Source organism: Megalops cyprinoides, chromosome 10 (genome assembly GCF_013368585.1).
Source record: "Megalops cyprinoides isolate fMegCyp1 chromosome 10, fMegCyp1.pri, whole genome shotgun sequence".
NCBI classification, from domain to species: domain Eukaryota; kingdom Metazoa; phylum Chordata; class Actinopteri; order Elopiformes; family Megalopidae; genus Megalops; species Megalops cyprinoides.
This window is the reverse complement of record NC_050592.1, coordinates 3223663-3245563: the sequence shown is the minus strand read 5'-3', so window position 1 is coordinate 3245563 and position 21901 is coordinate 3223663. Positions and strand designations below refer to the sequence as shown.

The following is a 21901-nucleotide window of genomic DNA, read 5'->3' as shown; positions in this document are numbered from 1 at the left end:
ACTTTAAATTAATTATCTCCACCCACCCTCTGGATGTATGTAAAGAACAGATGAGCCAGTACTGAACCTAATAACGCTGAGTCACAATGCAGTCTATTTTCTGAGAGCATAAGCCAGCTAATGACGAGAAATCCATCAAGGTTAGTACTTTCTCAATTACCGTATCTCCTGAATGTGAAATGGCCTTCATCTTACAGGATTAAGTTGACACATCTGAGATACATTTTCACACGAATGAGTAAACAATTTCCTTTGTCAGTAGCAATTCTAAATGTCTGTGTCATCACACCTTGCATTTAAACTGTGAGATATTTTGTGACCGTTGGAATGTATTGGTCCGACAAAACTATTAATCATACAAAATAGCTTGCCGATTTAACTTTTAACTTCTACAAACACAAATTTAACTTGTGCAATGACAGAAAACTTAAAACCTTGGTGTTCTCTATAAGAAAACCACAGTAAACCATCTTTTAAACATGTCTTTTATATATAAAAAGAACAAGATTTGTATTTCTTTACAAACAGTAGAACAGTACAAACATGTTCTACCTTTAAATAACTACCGAATAAAATATACATATATATATTTTTTTAAAAAAATGTCAGTTGTCTACAGCTGCTCTATGAAAAATTAACAGCTAACTTTAAAACCCTGTTGTATACAATGTATGGGCTTTAATCAAAACATAAATCGAGTATGACTATACAAAGTTTAACTGTGTACAGTTTATTTTAAAAATTAATAATGTGCTATACATTAAGCTAAGGGTGTTGAATTCTGATGCTCTGTGCAGTAAAGGTCTTGAATGAGGAAATGGTGTAAGAAGTCCTGGGTCTTCCGCTTCTCCGTAATGTCCTGCTTAGTGCGTGGTCTCAGTAGCAGGGGAGCAAAGGTGGTTGCTGGGGAGAAGGAACAGGGCACAATTTCAGCAATGCAATTCAAGTTCACTGGACATGAACATGAGCCATACAACTTGCTGGGCAAACATTCCATAAAAGTGTTCCACTGTAAGAGCACAATGTGCTAGGTGTAAAACAATGTGTATTCTCTCAACATGTAAACACTGACAAGGTGTATGCTGAGGATCCAAGCTGTGGACTGAGGCAGGCAACACCCATCTGAGGTTTGTCTGTCTACCCCACGAGCTGACCTTTCCAATACGTAAACAGAGACAGGAAGCAGATACAATCTCTTCGGGATTTTGCCCAAAGACTGAACTTCCACTGGTTCGCTTTCATGCCTGGACGGAATACAGAGGACTTTGCCTGGCACGAGCGCTGATGGCATCAGCGAAATTTCACATGGTTTCCAGCTGAGGCTGGGAAAAAAAAAACATTTTTCCAAATCAGTGACCCTGTGGGTATGTGTTATTCCAGCAGGGTGCATGTAATGTGACACCAGCGTGGAAGGCCTAATCTTTTTATTGGCCTCTGAGGATCTGTGAAAGACGAGCCTTCACCTGTAATTCCATCAAGTTCATTTCATATTGAACAGTTCTCATAGTGTGTGTGAGGGGAAAGTGTGTGAAGGAAGCTAGTCACTGGCTAACAAGCAAAACTAATCAACCAATCAATGTCTGATCACCACTGAAGCATAGGTGTGTGGCTGCTGAAGAGAGCAGCTGTTTTTGGCATGTAATCTAATTTGTGCTTGAGTTTTTAAAACAGCAATATTTTTGTATAACCCGCTCCTACTGCTGTTTTGATATACTGCAGCTAATTGGAATGACAACATCTAGAGAAGATTGGCTGTTAATATTCCAACATCTTCCTGAATATTTGATCAAATTAAACATGAAGGAACATAAATAGCAGACCTCATTACAAAGTTTGACAGTGGCAAACTGTCTAACATAAAATGCATATCCACAAACAACAGTAGGATGATAGTTTTGATATAGCTGTTTAGTCATGGCCAATGTCCTGTAAATTCTCATTTTTCTGTAAGTAGTGGTGTGAGTTTTCCTTTTTGGAACAACATCCTTGAAACTTAGCACCACTGGAGAGGTTCTGAGTGCTGTTCAGGAAGCATAGTCAATAATCTGGCCATTCACCATGAAACAAAATTTTTCTGAATATGAGTTAATATCAGCACATAAATAAATATGAACAGTTCTTTTCTGTGGCTTTTCAGTAAATGGTTCATCTTCCTGTTACTCTGTGTACCTACCATGAAATCTTTAAGCAAAACAGCATCTAATAATACACTCCAAAAAGAAGTGAAACAGCTGTGAGTCATGCTATTATGCAACTTCTCCAAATTGACATCCTCCACGTGCAGTCCCCGCAGTTCTGATAATGAAGTGCCTTCCTCCGCCTGCCTCCTTACCTACGATGTTGGCATCCAGATGATTCTGTGCAGAATTTCTCAGCAGCTCTCGCAGAAACGCCGTTAAGTAGTTAAACACGTTTTTATTGCACAGAGGTAGCGTGGAAATAACCTGCAAATGAGGAACAAAAAAAGACATATGTCAAACAAATCCCATAATAATCATTAGGCATTAAAAAAATCAAGGATTCTTGTGCTGAGAGCTTCATCAGCATATCCAGCTGACCTTTTTACACTGGGTGGGGTCTGGGCAGCTGTCCAGGCACTGCTGGTAGTGAGAGACGGAAACCACAGGTTCGGGGAGAGCATCGAGGAAGAGAAGGAGGGCCTCAGCCACTGAGTGGTTACTGCCAGCTGCGGTTCGGCTTTGGTCAAGGGAGTAATACAACAGTATCACACTACCCCACTGTTACCCTTTGCATTTCACCTTTCCTTTACCCAGGTCAACATATACAGCTGACATCCTAAAGACAACCGACTAATGCCACTTAATAGTCACAGGTAACTGACTTTAACCCTCAACTGTTGCAGCAATGGTGTCTCAACTGGGATTCGAGCCAGCAATCCCCCGGGACGAAAGCCCAGGGCAGAAGTGTAAGTGCCCTCTTCATTGTTTCTCCCTGCCAGCCCACTGTTAAAACAGTTCCCCCAAACGGTTCATCACTGTGGAGAAGAGAAGATGCCTGTGCCTATTTTAACGCATGAGTTCTGATGGTGCAAGTTACACCACATCAAATGTGTTAAGAGGAGCAGTAGCTATTGTCTACTTCAAAGCTGAGGCACTTATGGTTTTTCTGTGATGAACTTTACACTGCACACCAGGCAACAAACTCAGGTTGTAAATTTGACATAGCAGGTCCTTTACAGTTACATTACATCACATTTACATGTACTCATTTTGTAGATGCTCTTATCCAGACCAACATACAAATAAGACAACATTCGAGCACATATCATAAGGACTGTAAACATCAGTGTTAAAACAGGAATATCAGGAGCTAAAATTACATTTACAGTGCTACTGTGAAGAATCATAATCTGACCTATGACTACTTTACAAGCACAAAATGGTCTATGCTAGCTACCCATACCTCTTGGAACATATAGAAAAAATGACCACCCAACAGGCTGCTACATCAGAGATGCGTATCCTGTCTCTTCTGCTAGTGGCTGTGGGAACATTGAGCCTCTGGTGTCAGTGGAAGGCCTGCAGAGAACACGGCCGCTGAAAAGGCAATTAAATAACGGCCTGATAGCCAGGCCAAAACGCCCAAACGCAACACCCAATGCACTAAAGGATACGGAGAGACTCCGGCATCCCGGTGTCCAGGCAATCCCGGATCTCCTCGAACTCGCTCCTCAGTCCTGGCTGCTGAAAGATGTCCTCCTGCAATGTGGTAACACCAGATCAGAACAGACAGCCCTGCCAATGGAAATTTCCAACGTTTTCCCAGAACCGCTCCGCTGCAGTTAGCGGATGGCATGTGCTCGGTGTTGAAGGGTAGCAAGGTGGCCAGCACTTGCCTGAGCTACTAATCGATTGACTGAATTGATTAATATTTAATCCTGTGAGATAATTAAACTCCTTGAGAAGGTGCAATGAGGAGAGCTTCGCTGTGCTGTACAGCAACAGGCTCAGGATACCCTTATCCTGGCTGGTTGGCCGAACTCTGTGCTGCCATTCAAACCAGCACTGAACATTGACTTTTCAATCATTAAGTTGTAAATGATTTGGGTTGCATTAGTTAGATCCTGCAAAAATGTGCCACTTTCAAGATGGAATTGCAAGGGGATATACTTTTAGAGAAACGCAAAATTTACTGCATCTGCACAAGAGCAGATACCTGCTTCATTGTTACAACAAAGTACGATTGTGGGCTCAATACGCAAGCCCCTGACATAGTCAAAATATTGGTAGTATCAGTGCATTGACATTGCTTGTCTTCACAGAAAATGACAAGCTAGTGAGACAGAAACAAGGAAGGGCATCTTTTGTTTGCAGCAACATGTTTCTGGCCATTGTCCATGACTTTTTAAGGACAGTGGGATATAGGGGAGCGTGGGAAAGCTTGGCGGAGGAGGCTGAAGTCGCAGTCCTGTATGACGCACGAGGGTCTCCGTGGATCCATCCTGTTGCCAAAGCAGTGCAGCAGGGGTCAGGGGAGCGGCGTGTGCTCGGGGGCAGGCAGGGCGCAGGGGTCAGGGGAGCGGCGTGTGCTCGGGGGCAGGCAGGGCCTACCTGTTTGGAGGCATTCCGGTAGAGGTGGTCCACCATCATCCAGATCTCCTTGGGGATGTCCAGGGGCTTCTCGGAAGTCCTGAGGCTCAGCTCCTCTGCTGACATCACGGTCTTCAGTTATAAATAAGGGCATGGTTTAAAAAAAAAAAAAAAAAAATTTAACATGATAACAGATGAGAGCTGAGATTACTCACAGTGACCCAAAAGCAGAATCTCTCCCTCTCTCTCTCTATCCAGCTCAGTTCAATGAGTCTTTCTAGCATGGTATACAAGGTACATCATACTGCCTCTGCATAAAAAGAAATCAATGAAAAAATACATACAAACATGAAAGGAATGATGATAATACCTTTATTTAAGATACGGGACCATATCTTAAATGGAGGTGACATAAACATAACCTGAATGCTATTATTATTCTCACTGAAGGAACTACCACCTTCATGCGCACTCTCTCTTCCCCCACTCCACAGCAGAGATTGTGGGAACACAGACTCCACGCCTGAAGGCGTGTGCTCACTGCAGGCAAGGATGCACAGACACCATGCCGTCAACCGGCTAAACCGGTGGGCCGCGCCCACGGCGAGGGGGGAGTTTCATCGCCGCGGTAACCTCGCGTGCGGCACTGAGAAGCACGGACGGGGCCCCGTCGTCGCCCCCCGTCGTTTTGCAATGCTAATGACCATCTGGGTGCTGTTCCTCTTTCACTGCTACCTTGCTTTGTAAATCAATCTGGAAAAGACTGCCTGCCAAATGAATAAATGTAAATGTGAATGTAAATGTGTTCCCTGGTTACAGTGTGTTCCTAGCAACCAACCCCCCCAAGACAGTGCTTTCCTGCTTGGAACTGCGGGCTGAGTGCTCAGCCCAGCCTGCCTAACTCTGCAGTACCCCCTCACTGCACCCCCCCCCCCCCCCCCCCACTGTTTCCCCCAAAACAATCCCTCACCCTCTTCCTGGGGTGCTTTATCTAACAAAGAGAAAACTCAGGAGGAGCCACCACACCATCTGGGTAATTACAGCTGAGTTGATGTATTGTCGTCTAGTCTACAAGAATAATGGCTTGTCAGCATAAAAACATTTATTTTCTGTGATGCATGCATGGTGGGCGTGGACAGATGTGTATATTTATGAATATGAACGTATGCAATTTTTTATCCCTCACTGACAATTTCTTATCCCTTTGGAGAACTATCACACAGTTACTCAATATCAATCTGGTGGTGACATACTCATTCAATAAGGTACCTTGCCGTTAGACAGGCCTTACTTCATGAAAGAATGATTCATGAGCCAGGATCTTAAAGAGTTAAAAACAGAAAGGACGAAACATACAAAAATTGGAAGAATTACTTGAAAAAATACTCAATGTGCTGCTTTTTAAAAGTGATAATTACTAACACGTTGAAATTGCTGGTCCTGTACCCATTTGTTTTTTTGTCATTAGATGAGGTGACCCTTGTGGCACAATACCTAGAGTACTGACAGCCTTCCAGTTGCTATTAGTGTAATGTCTTGGCTGTCAGAGTTTTTTGGGAAAGATTATACGTGTGGAAATCATCTCTGTGGCAGATGATGAGACTAAAATGTTTGCCAGAATAGGACAGCTCAATCCAGGATGGCAGGAGCTTCCATCAGACATAGAGCTTCATTTTTCCGTCTTTCTTCAGTACTTTATTTGCTTTGAGTGCAACGAAGCAGTATGTAAACTCTAGGGCACAAAGATTTCAATAAAAAGTATGATAGAAAAAGTTTTGAAAGTTTTATGAGGAAAAAAAAAGAGCTGTGCTATGCTATTCAACCCTGCATGTCTGAGCAACTTCTGACTGACTGACAACAGAGGAAGACCACAGCTCACCAGTTCCTGTGTAGAATGCCTATTAATAAAGAAATTTTTCCCACGGAGAGAAGGCGTACAAAGTGCCTCACCTTGTCTATGAAACACACTTCCACAATACGTCACGGTAGCAGACACCAATGACAGTTTAAAAACATGCCTTTAACTAGGCATTTAGTGCTTCTCTGCATTCTTTCAATGTATATCTGGTTGTGTTATGGTTTTATTTCCTGCTTTTACCCTGTTTTTAATTACCCTTCTTACCCTACCTTATCGTATTATTGTATTAATGATTCATTATTAATGATAACATTAGGTGACACCACAACATTGGTGAGTCAGAAGTAAACAATTTGATTTAAAAGATGGAGAATTACCCACTGGTTGAAATCAGAAGGGTATGTAGCAGAATTTGGAGAAAACTGCTCCCCTGTTATGGCAGCAGGTTTTTGTTTGTCCTGGCAGCGTTCCTGCCATTACTGGGAAACTTGGTGAACCTCAGTGTATCCGCAGAAAAGCTGTATAGCTGACATTCGGTCAGTTCTTAGAGCCTGGATGAGCAGAGGCTAAACTGTACACAAAGGGGTTAATCTCAGGACAGGCAGAGGATGCCTTGTATTGTTGCTAACCTAAGAAAACTCCTTTCTCTCAAAGAATCAGAAATATATATTAATACTTATTAATACTTTTCTGTTTTTTTCTGTTTCTGAAGACTGAAATTCGACACATTGTTTGGTACAGTATTGTCGGTTTGGTTTGTTGAGTGTGGTTTCCGCTTCTCGTTTTGGGAAGGCGCCTCACCAGCTCTTGGACGGTCTTCAGAGGCACCTCCTGTATGGGGTCCCTCAGGTGGCACAGCATCTGTATGGACGATCCAAAGCAGCTGGGCAGGTAGTTCCCAGAGACGGAGACGAAGTAGTCCTTCCCCCTGTCCAGGTGGAGGACCAGGATGTCCTCTATGGCGTCCTCGCCAGAGTTCAGCCGAGTGGCCGTCCAGCGGTTGACGAACACCTCCAGCTCGATGTCCAGTGTGTCGCCTGGGGACGCACGCACACCACAGTGAACACACCCTGCGCGGTGCACACACAGTCGCAGGCACTCTTTGTCCCGCTCTCTGTTGGTTTAATAACTTTGGTAACAAACTCGGTGACTGCAGCGTCAGCAGAGCCGGGGGCTGAAATATGCTGAGGCGACTCTGGATGCACCCTGTCACCGGCGCGCAGCAACAGCAGCACGCCCAGACGCCTCCTCCATATTTCACACTCCCCGCCACCAGACAGCTCCTTAATTGTTCCTCTCTCCCTCTGCCTCTCTCTCTCTCTCTCTCTCTCTCTCGCTCCAGCGCTGAGACAAATTTCCAAGATCATACACAAGCGCTGTTGTGAAGAGAGAGCACACCTCTGTCGCACCGAGGACACAGATATGATAACGATGTGCAGATTCATATAAACCAGTACAGGAAAAAAAAGGAGCACAGGTCAGAGGTCAGGGACGGTTTATGAAATCAGTCATTTACACTGTCCTTCACCGAACAGCCCTTGAGAGAGAAACGCCACCTGCCCTGCATCAGTAAATACCCAGCTGTATGAATGGATGGTATGTGAGGTATGTAAGGTGCTGTGGATATGGGCCATTTCTAAAATAATAATGACATGTAATTTGTAATTGTGTGCCTCTGTGGGGACAATGGTCATAACCAAATGGTTGCAGGTTTGATTCCCTGCTGGGGCACTGCTGCTGTACCCTTGGGAAAGGTACTTAACCCAGAATTGCCTCAGTAAATATCCAGCTGTATAAACGGGTAACATGTAAAGTTGTAACTTATGTAAGTTGCTCCTGTGTAAGAGTGTCTGCTAAATGACATCAATTTACTGCAATGTAATCTAAGTGACCCACTCCTGACTGTGTAGCTTAGCGATTCAGAGGGCTTCCAGACCCAGGAGACAGCACTTGTCTCTCTCCCGAAAGAAAAGGGGGGGTATGCAGGGGGGTGGATCCTTACCCTGTGCCAGGAACCCCCGGGGCGGGTTCGCTGTGAGCCAGGGCTTGCAGTACTCTGCCTCGTTCGGTTTCTGGATGAACTCGAACTGGCACGGCACCTGGCCGTCGTTGCAGATGGTCAGCGTGTCCACCTGGTGCTTCATGAACTTCACATCGTGGAAGACGAACTGCGGAGGACATGTGTGAGAGAGAGTGTCACTGCGGAGGGACCGGCTGCGGAGAGCATGGAGCCTGGAGCCATGCGGAGCGTGCAGACGGCCCGCAGTGACTGCTCTGGGCAGGACTACAAAACGTCACACGTGAGTCTCAGATGATGGGATGAGGGGGAAAAGTTCAACATAAGCCTTCTGTGGGCTGCTGGCAACACACATTTCACTACCACACAGGAACGTGACTGGACCGGTCAATGTTCTGCAGACGCAGATAAAGGAAAACACTACATTACATTGTACAGACGGTTAAATTGGATTATCTCATATAAAACCATTCATCTTCCGGACCACTTATTTCCCATAGTCTCAATCCCCTGCCAAAGATGAGTTTGTCAACCATCATGTGTTTGAGAGATGTGAGCCACAAAGTTGGCGAGAGATGCCAGTATGAGTATGTGAATCTGTATGAGTAAGTGAGTCAGTATAAAAGTAAGTGAGTCAGTGTATGAATCTGTGTGTGAGTGAGTGAATGTATGTGTGAGTGAGTGAATCTGTGTGTGAGTGATTGAATCTGTGTGTGAGTGATTGAATGTATGTGTGAGTGAGTGAATGTATGTGTGAGTGAGTGAATCTGTGTGTGAGTGAGTGAACGTATGTGTGAGTGAGTGAACGTATGTGTGAGTGAGTGAACGTATGTGTGAGTGAGTGAATCTGTGTGTGAGTGAGTGAATCTGTGTGAATCTGTGTGTGAGTGAGTGAATCTGTGTGTGAGTGAGTGAGTGAATGTATGTGTGAGTGAGTGAATCTCTCCCGCTGTCCCGACGCCTTCAGGAGCGCGCACATGCAGCGTTCTCACCTCGCGCTTGGACAGCGTCACGGACGGAATGCACTCATTCTCCATCTTGTCCAGGTTGCGCACAATGTCCTCAAACACCTTCCTATACGATTCTTCATTTACTTCCTTAATCTGGACAAAAAAAAAAACATTGAAGAAAAAGAACAAGCGGTGAAGAAGGAAACCCCGGAAGAGGTCAGGGGTCGGAGGGAAAGGGGTGGCGGAGCGGGCGGAGGGACTCACCCCGACTTCCAGCAGGGAGCTGACGGGCTTGTGGTCGCTGAGTTTCAGGGTCATGTGACTGTTGTACTGCAGCTGCTTGATGCCCCGCCCCTTCCACAGGACGCGGTCGCACCAGGCCGGTGTGCGGCACTTCTCACTGCGGGCGGGCAAACAGCAGGGCGGCGCCGTCAGACGCCCATCTCCCTCTCACATGACCGCGCCCAGCAGACCCTCCCACCCAGAGCCACTTACACAGCATGTGTATCATTCATACAGAGGGACCCTCGCTCCCGCAGTCGGGGTTCAGTGATTTACTGAGAGGTATGAAGCAGTGGTACACCTGCAGCCCACCTCCGCACCAACACCAGCGCTGCTGTGAGCCTGCCACTTCACTCCCTCTAATGGCAATGTTACATTTAACCAATCACTAGGGCTGCACGATATAGCCGTCGTGATATATCGAATAGCTGTTTTTAGCGCAGAAACACATGGCTACAAAGATAAAGAGTGAAAACATATGCTATGTGTTTTTCAAAGCTAATAGGTTAGTTAACCAACATATAGATACAAGTGAGATTTTTCTGTCCTGGAAGCATTTCACTGAACTTTGGAGGTGTGCACCTGCATCAGGTATGACTAAAGGGAAGAAAATACGGGAAGAAACCTAACACCACATACCGGGGATAGCTGTTATTGCGCTAAAAATAGCTATTCGATATATTGCGATGGCTATATTGTGCAGCCCTATCAATCACTCTCTGCTAATGGAGTCCCAACACTCTGCAAGTTCATCAGCGGAAATGATCATTTTTAATATGCATCAGGACTGACAGCGAACTGCATCCTCTCACACAGGCCCGACAGGAACCGAGCCTGCACAAGAACAACCAAGTCAGCACTTCAGAATTGATTTTTCAAATTACCTCGTGTCTGCTTCCTTTCTTTCTTGAATAACGGGCAAGGAAATGTAATCATCTCTAATTCACTCCTCATTCTCTAGTGAAATTCAGTTTAAACAATTTTTTGCATTGTATGTTTTATAATACAGGAGTTCCAATCAGGTCCACTGTGGACTTTGGTGGTTCTGTTTGGGTAACTTTTCTGAATGAAGTCACCTTGGCCTTTCTTTCGGCAAGATTCAATGTTTTACTCTCATCTGATAATATCTCCTTGCAGCGATGTCAGGTAGTGGGCAAACATCTCTTTAACGCCTCAACTTTAAGATAAAATCTTTAAGCAAAGTAATTCTCGCATTTCTCCTGCTATTCCAGAGATGGGAGGTGGATACAGCCTGCTGTTTGGTGATCCTCTGTGCCAGGTGTGGGCGGGCCCGTGTCCCTACCTGGTGTCCCACTCATCTGAGCCCGTGTCGTATTTGTACGTCGGCTGAAATGAAATCTCTCCTTCGACGAAGCCCTCAAACACGGTCTGCTCAGCCATCAGCCTCTTCAACTGAGCGGGACAAAAGCAACATCATCAGGTCAAAGGTCAGCCACTGAACGCGCCAAAGGGTACTCTCACTGGTCAAAGCAGATGCATGCCTCCATTCATGGAAAAATCCTACACTTGCATTCTGTGCTGTACTCCAGATTCAAGTGTCATTTATAAAAATGGGTTACACTGGAGCTGCAGCTAATATGCACACCCAGTTTAACAAAACAAACAAAAACAATTAAACTTAAGTGTGTAATGATACTGCAGCAGGAATCCGTTTGGGCGTGTGTGCTCACCTGGTCGTAACTCTGTAGAGTCTTAAAATCATTCGTGGATAATAAATTTTTCACCTGGTCGACTTCAACATCATGTAGCCTATAGTTCAGATCTCCTAGCCAGAGGACGATACTAAGAGACAAGACACAAGAGAAGCTTCCGTTACACCAACACTTTGTTTTTCTGGCAGGTCGATTTGGGAGCCAGCAAAGAAAGCAAGCCAAGACTGTGAATAGACCGCAGCAAATGGACCGCAGCTAAGCAACCATGACACAGTGTTCCAGTCACTCATTGGAAACCCTCAAGAGCAGCACCACCGCCGCACAGCGTCGTCACCCCAGCGGGATTGTGGGAAGGGGAGCGTACTCGTGCTTCATGATGGTGAGGGGGGGGAGCTCCAGGGGTATCTGGGGGAACAGCAGCCGGGAGCAGATGTCCCGGTAGTCCTGGTTGCGCCTCTCCCACTCTTCCATGTGCGCCGCCAGGTGCGAGTTCACCACGCAGATGTCCGAGTTGTGGAAACGGAAGCGGATGGCTGCCGCACCTTTGTTGCCCTGGAGATGAGAGAAAAACTGGTTCCAACCGGCTCTGTGGAAAAAAATCTCCTCCTCTGTGAAAGGGCCTTGACTTTGCACCAGTGTACGTGACCCTGACCAATCCACATGTCAGGGATATACAGCTGCTCTGAATTTAGCACTGTCCCCTACATGAAGTTGAAGATCAAGGAGTGAATAAAGAACATTATTTCCTTCACAACACTGAAAATTTGTCTATTGCCAAACAAAAAAAACTGCAAGATATAAATAACACTTCCTACTTCATTATTCAGTGTTAGGAATAAAGTGCATTGTGGGATATGCTGACTGAGAGTCTGACTCTTTTCCACAGATGAAATCTGTAACCTCCAGCCAACCCCACCACAAATGCAGAATTTTCACGTAAATGTAACAGACTTGTTTCTACAGATAGGGAGTGTGAGGCTGTGGCCTTCGGTGATCTCGGTTATCCAAACCTTTGGTGATCTCAGGTGTGTTATCTGAACCGGCAGCGATCTCAGGTGTGTTATCGGAACCTGCAGTGATCTCAGGTGTGTTATCGGAACCTGCAGTGATCTCAGGTGTGTTATCAGAACGTTCCGAGTCGTCTTCCGTCCTTGTGACACAGGACAGTGCTCCCGGACAGGCAGCCTCCCGGCCTGATGCCAGATGTGTTAACCGTACGCCAGACTCGTTCTTTCAGGGGATTCTATGCTCACCATTCTTCCCAGGACCCCTGTGCCGACAGTCTCAGCCACCACGTCGGAGACGTGCTCGGCGTGCTCCTTCTTCACTAAGAACACCAGCATGATGCCCACCAGCCGAGCCAGCTTCACCTGCATGTGGGGGGGTCACACGGAGGTCACACAGAGGTCAGGCAGCCGCCAGAGACACGCAGCCCTAATCCCACAGCTCACCCTGCAGTTATGGGCCATTCTGACGCTCACACAGAAACTACACTATGCTTAAAGTAATTTCAGCAATGCATTTACGCAATTGAAGCAATAAATATAAAAAACTTAAATAACTTTTTTGATTTAAATGTATTTTAGGGTCTGCTGTCAGTGTTGGCTGCTTTTCACAACAAAAACCCCCCCGATCAGCCTTCGAAAGTGACGTTCTGGCTGTAACTGGATGGATCGCTTATAAAAATAGAATTGTCTTTCACTCAGTCTCTCGCTAGTGAATTTCCACTAAAGTAACTGCAGCCATGATGTTTTACCACCGGGGGGCAGCACTCACACAGCCCAGTAAGACAGCCACCACTGTGCCACCCTGTCCAGTTCCTATTGTTGCTGGAACTGTCAACCATAACCTCGTCAACATGATACTTTACTGTTTGATAAATCTGCTCACAAATTTACAACCCAGCCAGCGCAAAGCACAGAAAACCCAGCCGAACTGTGACCATAAGGGACTGGCAGTGGGAGGGAATGGAGGTGAGGGCAAGACACCAGAAATACAAACTTCAAGCAACGGAGCCGCCGACAAGCATGTCCCGGACAATCCCTCCAGCAGCCAGGAGAGGGCCATTACTCAACTTCTTTAATCATATGGCTTATTTACTAGTGATCAGTCTGATGTCGGTATATTCAATCATCGGTATATTCAAACAAATATGTTAAATGTTCAGATTTCAAAAACCCCTTAGCCCGTCTGGCAAGATAGCTTCTTGTTCATTAGAGTGTCATATAAACCTGGACAACACCATAACCTCAAATTCCTTCATCAGGTGTCCACTAATTGTAATGTGAATGTTACATGCACTATTAGAATATAGCCTGTATAATATAACATTTGGTACTACAGACAGAAGCAGGGAAGCCATTTTAAAGCTGGGGCACAAAATTAATAAGGAATATAAACTGGCCTTTGATATGAAAAGATATGAGAGTGCCACTCTCATATTCGCACAGAAATCTGATTTACTATTTTTTTCCCCCAGAGACCCTGCAGGTATAATAGATTCAACACTTCAGAGAAGTGACAGGGGGAGTAATATATGGTCTGAGACACGGCGGTTTCTCCCTCACATGCTCACGCGAAGAACAAAGATGTTAGGTGTTATTTTTTCTGAAGGATGTTGAAACGTTTCTCCCGTTTCCCAGACGCGCAGCTGAAAGATGATGAATAACGTCTCGTAAAGCCATCGGCAGGGCTGTCTGTCTGCAGCAAGCCGCCGCAGCGGAGTGCCAATTACGGCCTCACCAAGTGTGCCAAATTCATACCAGGAGGGAAACAAAGCACTCCGCAAGATCAGGCGTCACCCTAATGCATCCTGAAGAAACAAAATCTTTAAACTTAGCAAATTTATTTAAGGGACAGAGAAGTAATAGAAAAAAGCACTGAAGCCCTTTTACTGACAATTAAAAAATACAATGACACAAATTGTTCAGACTTCCGCAGTAAAGAGGCCAGTTTCCCTCTCTTGGTGGTCAACAAACCTAAAATCCTTGTTAGGCTGACAAACTTCTCTCCAGTTTGAACACTCAAGTGCTTCTGAATGAGCCCGAAGTGTGGGTGAGGGTGGCAGTGAGCAAACCACCACATATCATACTTGCTGTGAAAGGGGAAAACTCTCATTGCCATTCCGTCGGCAGAATTCCTCTGCAGGCGGTTCACAATGACAGCTTTTGTTTCAATCTTACACACAGCAGATACTCGAACAGCTGTTTGCTTTACATGAGCAACTGGAGGAGTTAAACTCAGGATCAGTAATCACGGCAAGCCCCAGCGGTGTTCTACAGCATAGTACTCTACAGCATAGTGTTCTACAGGGTAGCGCTTTACAGTGTAACAATCTACAGTGTAACGTTCTACAGGACAGCGCTTTGCAGTGTAACAATGTACAGTGTAACATTCTACAGGACAGCGCTCTGCAGTGTAACAATCTACAGTGTGACGTTCTACAGGACAGCGCTCTGCAGTGTAACAATCTACAGTGTGACGTTCTACAGGACAGCGCTTTACAGTGTAACAATGTACAGTGTAACGTTCTACAGGACAGCGCTCTGCAGTGTAACAATCTACAGTGTAACATTCTACAGGACAGCGCTTTACAGTGTAACAATGTACAGTGTAACAATGTACAGTGTAATGTTCTACAGGACAGCGCTCTGCAGTGTAACAATGTACAGTGTAATGTTCTACAGGACAGTGCTCTGCAAAGTAACAATGTACAGTGTAACATTCTACAGGACAGCGCTTTGCAGTGTAACAATGTACAGTGTAATGTTCTACAAGACAGCGCTCTGTGGTGTAATGCTTTACAGCTTAGCACTCTAATACGCTCTACAGAGTAACACTCTAGCACTCTGCAGGGCAGCGCACAGTGGCGGTTAGGGAAAGGAGGTCCTTACTAAAGCGTACTTGGCTTCTGGGTGCAGGTCGTCTAGCACGGCCTTCAGCCACTCCACCTCCTTGGGCGTGTCATTGAAGAAGAAGGCCTCCTTGCTGAGATCCAGCTCCTGAAAGCTAGAACCCACCAGGACAGTTAACACCACCTCCTTTCTGATCGGTCCATGCGATTGGTAAACTCAATCAGATCACTCCTTTCTCTGCAACTCTGGGGGCAGAGGGGTAAAGGAGAGCCAAAATGGCGGAATCTGTGGTGTGAGCCGGGGAGCTGTGCACTTACCCCACGCAGTAGAAGTCGGGCGGCTCAGGAGTGCAGCACAGCCAGGGCCGCAGACTCTCCTTCGGCGGCTGGCCGTTCACATTGTATGTGCCGAGGAAGAAGCTGCAGAGGAACGGGGAGACCGGCGTGAGCACGCGTCATCACAGGGAAGGCACATGGCTGTTACCATGGACACACAGTGGCCGGGAGGCCGGCACAATGCCCACACGGCTTTGGACCCTGCTGTGCAGTTCTGACAGCTGTAACATGTACAGATGGCCAGCTTCTGCGTAGCACTGACTGCTGTAAAATGTCCAGTTGGCCATCTTATGCACAGTTGACTGCTGTATGGCCAGCTTCTGTGCAGCTCTCACTGCTATAATATGCACAGATTATCAGGTGCTGCGTAGCTCACACTTCCTCCCTCCTCTGGCTGAACAGCTGCTCACCACAGTCATCAGCACCACAGGGGCCAGAACTTCAGCACTGCGTGGGAGCTGCAGATGGCTTTTAATTGTACACCTCCCTCAGTGCGACACACACACACCTGTTTCCTTTGGGGCGGCACCGTGGGCCCCACCTCTGCTCTGTGACTCTAAGTGTGGCCACTGGGAGAGGCAGGCTGCCTCAGCCACGCCCCCGGCTGGATGCCGTGGTGATGGCAGTCTGACGGGCGGGAGGCTGTCGCCATGACGAGGTGGTGACAGGCTTCACACACGCTGCTGGCTGGTGATTATCTTACAGAGCCCAGCAGCAGCAGCAGCAGTGTCCAGATCACTGGAGACCACATGGGGCAGGGAGGACTAACAATGTGCTGCTCATTTCCACCAGCAGATGGCAGTGTACAGAATGCAACAGCACTAGCAGAAAAATGCAGCTGAACAATACCAAACAGTCGAAGCGAACTCCGGTCAAAAATAAAAATTTGAATGTTTTCCAATACAGGTATATCAAATATTTACATGCACATCTGAGCATTTGAACCACATCCTGGAACTCTAGAATCTGACTCTCAGTTTACGACACTAATCACACTTTATGACTCGCTGTTCACCATAAGTCTTCATTAGCTCAAGGAAAATGCTAAAACCTGTAGCAAAAAAGGTCTCTGACCCTCTACAGACACCAAGAATCATAAACCCCTGAGCTTGTAGGTGTTTCCTGGCGCTCTGTGTCAATATGAATCAAGAACTATCTGAGGAAAAGCAGCTTTTACTCATGTGGGGTTTTGCATGAAACGATATTTAAATGAAGAACTGGCTGTAGGCCTACTTACTGGCTAAAATACAGTACTCTGCATATGTCATAAAACACATTTTCATTATTTACTGCACTCCCCCATTCACATTTTCATCAGAACACCCCCCTGCCTCCCGCAAAAACACACCCACAGAAACATTCAGAAAATCTAAAACAAACTCACAAAATTTTAAACATCAAGATTTATTAATGCAGAGGTCCAAATGTGATCATTACTGATTTTCAAAATTAAAATGTTGACTTTAATTCAGATTATTGAGTCAGTGAATATCTAGTGGTGCTCCTTGGGTTCGACTATCAGAGAGCAGTCTGAACAGTAACATTCCTCACTAGATGAGCAATCCCTTCTGTAATGTGACAGTACTTCATTTCATCACTAGATGGCAATAAGGCCAACAGACTCAGCCCTCGCAAGTGAGTCTTCTTTTTTCTCAATATTTAACTGAGACCTAAAATCAACCAAATGTAATGCCTATGTCATGCAGTAAATGTGTTAATAACAGCTGGTTTTTCTGTTGGCTGACGCCAAATGCAAACACTTCATCGCACCGCAAGCGGAGAGCGATAACCCCTTTACGGCAGATCCGTCTGCAGGAGTTTACTGTGTGCAGCTCAAACGCTCTCTCTCTCTCCCTCGCAAAGGAGGGTGCGCAAAGGGGGCGGCTTTGGCCTCATTCGTCTTCCTGCCAGGCGCTCGGCTACTCAGGCCTGTCTCTCACGCCACAGAAACCCACCCACACTCAGGGTCTGGCTGACAGTCTCAGGGACAGAGCATGCAGTTTCCACCCCAGACAGAGAGGCGTACATGTCAGGAAATGGAACTGTAAATGACTGTGTTGAGAGTGAACTGGGCATTACAGAACCGTGCACCAGCTCCAGGGATCACTACAAATCCGCTCTGCAGCCGCAGTTACCCTGAGCGACTTGCATTAGCTGTATAGATGAATTTCTAACAGACTCTCCATTCATACAGCTGGATATTCACCTATATACTCAGTCAAGTCAGATTAAGCACCTTGATTAAGTGTACATCAGTATCACCCCTGCTTGGCATTCAGCCTCAAGTCAAGTACCTTAACCACTCAGCAAAAGCACAGTCCAAATTAAGCTGCTGGTCTTTGTGCACAAGATGAGTGACCGCTGTCACTTGAAGCTACACATATATTATGCTTTGTAAAGTGATCCACTTATAGATGGGAGCATAAGGTCTTTAGCGCACTGAGCATGTCCCTCTCCCTGGCTGGCAGTGTGCACCCTCTACTGAACCACGCTGCACACAACAGCCACTGAGATACACAAGCTTTAAGCAGAGCCAGCACTGCAATGTGTGGGCACAAGGTGACAGTTCCATACAGGTGCACAGAGAGGGTGTGGACTGTGGAGCGAGCAGTGGATTTGGAAAAGAGTAGAACTCACCTGCAGCTCCAGATATTACTGTACCCAGTAAAGATCAGAACTTACCTGAGGCTTCTGCTATTACTACACTGTGAAAGAGTAGAGTTCACTGGTAGCCCATGTATGAGGTAAGAGGAACACTAACCTGTATTTCCTGATATGAGTTTATGGGGTAAGAGCAGAGCTCACCTGTAGTTCTTCACGTAGGTGTAGGGATAAAAGGAGAGCTCACCTGTAGTTCTTGATGTAGGTGTGGAGGTAAGAGCAGAGCTCACCTGTAGTTCTTGATGTAGGTGTGGAGGTAAGAGCAGAGCTCACCTGTAGTTCTTGATGTGGGTGTGCAGGTAAGAGCAGAGCTCACCTGTAGTTCTTGATGTGGGTGTGCAGGTAAGAGCAGAGCTCACCTGTAGTTCTTGATGTAGGTGTAGAGCTGCTCATTCTTCAGCAGCTCGCACTTTATGAGGTTGTCCCGCAGGACGAACTGTGGCATGGCTAGTATCTGGGCTTTGTTTGACACCGTGTGTCTGGAAGAGCGCACCAGGTCATTCCTGTCCTCCGATGGGACTTTCTTCAGACTGTAGGCGGGAAGGGAGAGATACAGGACGCAATTCAGGCGGGATGCACCGTGGGAGCAAAGCATTTGAGCCGAGGATGCTGCTTCAGAGGTCTATAGTGGGGGCCTGCTCTGGAGACTGCTGAGGCATTACATCACATTATTGTCATTCAGCAGACACTCTTACCCAGACTGACTTACACAGATTACAGTTCTTACATGTTATCCATTTATGCAGCTGGATATTTACTGAGCCAATTCAGGGTTAAGTACCTTACCCAAGGGCACAGCAGCAGTGCCCCAGTGGGGAATTGCACCAGCAACTTTTCAGCTGCTCCTTAATATTATGCTACACTCTTGCCCGCCACTGAAGCAGCTACTTAAAATGAAAAGGTACAGTGTAGCTGCAGGTGCACATCTGTGCTGATATTATAAAAGTAAAAAGTAAAAGTGTTTCCTGGACCTCACTTTTTTATCCATTCATGCGTCACAGCGACAGCTCAATTAACCGTTCAGTTAATTAACTGTTCTGGGTCTTCGGAAAACTGACTGAATGAATCCTCCTTTTTCAAATTGAATGCTAATCTTTAATTCTTTACAATGCACAACAATTTCTATGAATTCTGACATTTGACTGTTAAAACTGCAGAAAAGTACCACAATGACTATATTCTGGCCCAGACCATGGAACACACATCAAAAGAATTAATTACAATTTAAAGGTCTGGGAGAGGCAAACAAGGGCAAGGAAACTAAAAACATACCAGCAGACCAGCTAAATACCTTCATTTGCCAGTTCCTGTAAATACTCTGTGAAGGATATTAAGAAAAATACATGTAATGTATCTGCAGTAGTTGGTTCATAAAGGAGAAATCTGTGCACTGGGCCTTGATTAAACTGCACTCAAGCTACAGCTTCAGCCCGTGTAAAGACGACTTCCTGCACGCTGGACTTAATTCAGATCTCCCAGGCGGTAAATCCTTATCTAATTCGATTAGGCAGCACAAATCACCAAAAATAAGTTGACGCAACACTTCTTCCTCTAGAAGTGGATGACTGCCACATCTGATCCGAATTTAATCAAGAGCTCAATCAAACGTAAGTAAGAGGTCAGCTGGAGCGGAATTCTTTCCACAAAGACAGAGAAACGACACAGTGCACGACGTTGCAACCCAGGGGGTTCTTCGTCAACCTGAACACCTGTCCCACCATTACTGAACCACCATATATCCTTTTTTTATTGCCGTTTTCTCCCTTATGCAACTTTGTTTTGGAATTGCCAACCGAGTGCTAGCCTCTTGCAGGAGCACCAAGGCAAGACGAATGCAATCCTTCACGTCACACAGAGCGCCCCAGTGGAAAGGAGACTCGCTGGAATCTAGGCGCTACTGACGTCACCCAGGCAACTCGCAGGTGGCTGATAAATCTAAGCGTGGCTGGAAGCAGTGAGACGAGCATTGCCTGCCAACACGCCCACCCCTGTATCCCGGGATCTGTTGTTGGCAAATCACACGGCCACTTTTTCTGAACCCGAGTCGTGGGGCTTCACCTGTGCTCAAAGCAAACACCTTGCGCACTGAGCCGCTTACCCGCATAACCTTACATTGACAGCTCTGAGACTGCTCCTTGTTCAGAGACAACAGGGTTTCCAGTTCATCGACCGGAATTATACTGTCTAAGGAGCAAATTGTGTTTTCAGAAGACTCTCCAGACAAAACAGGCATTGCTCCAGCATGACTCTGACCCACAGAAACCAAAGAGGAGGCTGTAAAAAAGCCACTGTCACAGCTCAGCACAGCTGGCTGGTAAGGACTAGCTCTTCCATCCATTTACACACAATCCTCTGTACAGCCTGGGTTTTGGCTGCTGCTTCAAACTCCCAGCCAACGTAAAGCCTTCAAACAGGCCTCCTCTTATACTCCAGCAATAGTGTGAAAGGATCTCAGCACAGCATGTCGACAGCGTTACACTGAGACGTAGCGGGAATGCGGGGTGTTGTGGTGTGGGTATGTTCCGTTATTTGGGATGAAATTTAACCCGTGACGCCATGGGGGGGGTCCCCACTCCTTACCTTTCGGGCCCGCTGTCTCCTCCCGCCCGCACGGTCCTCCCTTCCTCTTCCCCCTGTGCTCTGCCGTTCCCCACCGAAGCCTTCCCTGCGAGGAGAGACGGCCACACCGTCACGTTAAACCCCCGCAGTGCCGCACACGAGGCGGCCGTCCTATAAACTGACCCCCCCCACACGCTCGCCCACCCCGAACCCCATTTCTGGAGCGGGTTTGTGTGTTTCGGCTGCTTCAGCTGCTTCCACTCGCCCTGTGGGTGGGACTCTGAGACTGCAAAAACTCTCCCCTACCCCAGAACTGGCACAGCAACAATAACAATCTAGGCATGGCCAAGCACATAAAGGAGGAAATTACACTAAAGGACCTTTCATTATCTTGTTTTTCCACTACAGAGCCCTCATGTCTTCCTTTCCTGTCTCGGCTGGATTTATTTAATTGCATTTTCTTTCTCTTCTTGCCCAGGCTGGTCGTAACAATGTGTCTCTGGTACAACGAGGTGCCTGGGAAAATAAATTAAACCCCAGGGAAAGCATTTTGTTGGACAAATGATGCATTTTAACACTCAACTGTGAAGTCCATTTCTGGGGTGTGTACTGGATATGTCCAACTAAAATATTTTCCTTGGTTTAATTCTCCAGCTTAATGAAAACCTAAGAATTTTAAATTAAGTGTCTAGCTATAAAAACATTATAATAACAGTACAGTTCTTGACAGATCCTTATTCAAAGCAATACAGTTGAAGCCTTTGAAGATCACAGGATTCTCACAAATGATCAAACTTTGAAGCCCTGATTATGACTGAGCTTTGAGGAGTGTCCCTCAGCTTTCCCTGTGCTGCCCCCACACACACACACACACACACACACACACACACACACACACACACACACACACACACTCTCACTCTCTACCACAGTGTAGCCTTTCATAGCAGGTGCTGTTAGAGATGCATGTCTTAGTTAAGCTATCAGCATGTGCAATAAAGACATCACCCCTTTGGTGAATTTCTAACACACAGTCAATCAACAGCTCCCTGCAGACCCAACGGTGACACAGAAGAAAATAGGAAACAGCTTTTTGAAAGCGATAGCGGATTGAGCAAAGAAAAAAAAGGATGTAAGAGATGACCGAAAACTCGTAAAGAAA

At 46.2% G+C, this 21901-nt stretch overlaps 1 protein-coding gene across 3 annotated transcripts in view; it reads right to left on the bottom strand.

The window, feature by feature from the left end:
* Nucleotides 1-637: 637 nt before the first annotated feature.
* The window catches only part of inpp5b (inositol polyphosphate-5-phosphatase B), a 33025-nt gene continuing 11761 nt past the window's right edge, over nucleotides 638-21901 (bottom strand). For 2 of the 3 annotated variants that reach the window (XM_036538939.1, XM_036538937.1), the window contains 17 exons: nucleotides 20761-20845; nucleotides 18540-18710; nucleotides 15502-15603; nucleotides 15224-15338; nucleotides 12584-12700; nucleotides 11695-11882; nucleotides 11349-11460; nucleotides 10961-11070; nucleotides 9640-9775; nucleotides 9418-9528; nucleotides 8411-8576; nucleotides 7210-7445; nucleotides 4572-4682; nucleotides 3635-3719; nucleotides 2559-2686; nucleotides 2333-2444; nucleotides 638-903 (listed from right to left, as the gene is read on the bottom strand). In XM_036538939.1, the coding sequence (XP_036394832.1) occupies nucleotides 761-903; nucleotides 2333-2444; nucleotides 2559-2686; nucleotides 3635-3719; nucleotides 4572-4682; nucleotides 7210-7445; nucleotides 8411-8576; nucleotides 9418-9528; nucleotides 9640-9775; nucleotides 10961-11070; nucleotides 11349-11460; nucleotides 11695-11882; nucleotides 12584-12700; nucleotides 15224-15338; nucleotides 15502-15603; nucleotides 18540-18710; nucleotides 20761-20845 (2228 nt within the window). In that variant the 3' untranslated portion in view covers nucleotides 638-760. The remainder of the gene's footprint in view (nucleotides 904-2332; nucleotides 2445-2558; nucleotides 2687-3634; nucleotides 3720-4571; nucleotides 4683-7209; nucleotides 7446-8410; nucleotides 8577-9417; nucleotides 9529-9639; nucleotides 9776-10960; nucleotides 11071-11348; nucleotides 11461-11694; nucleotides 11883-12583; nucleotides 12701-15223; nucleotides 15339-15501; nucleotides 15604-18539; nucleotides 18711-20760; nucleotides 20846-21901) is intronic. The other variant, XM_036538938.1, reaches the window with a different exon arrangement.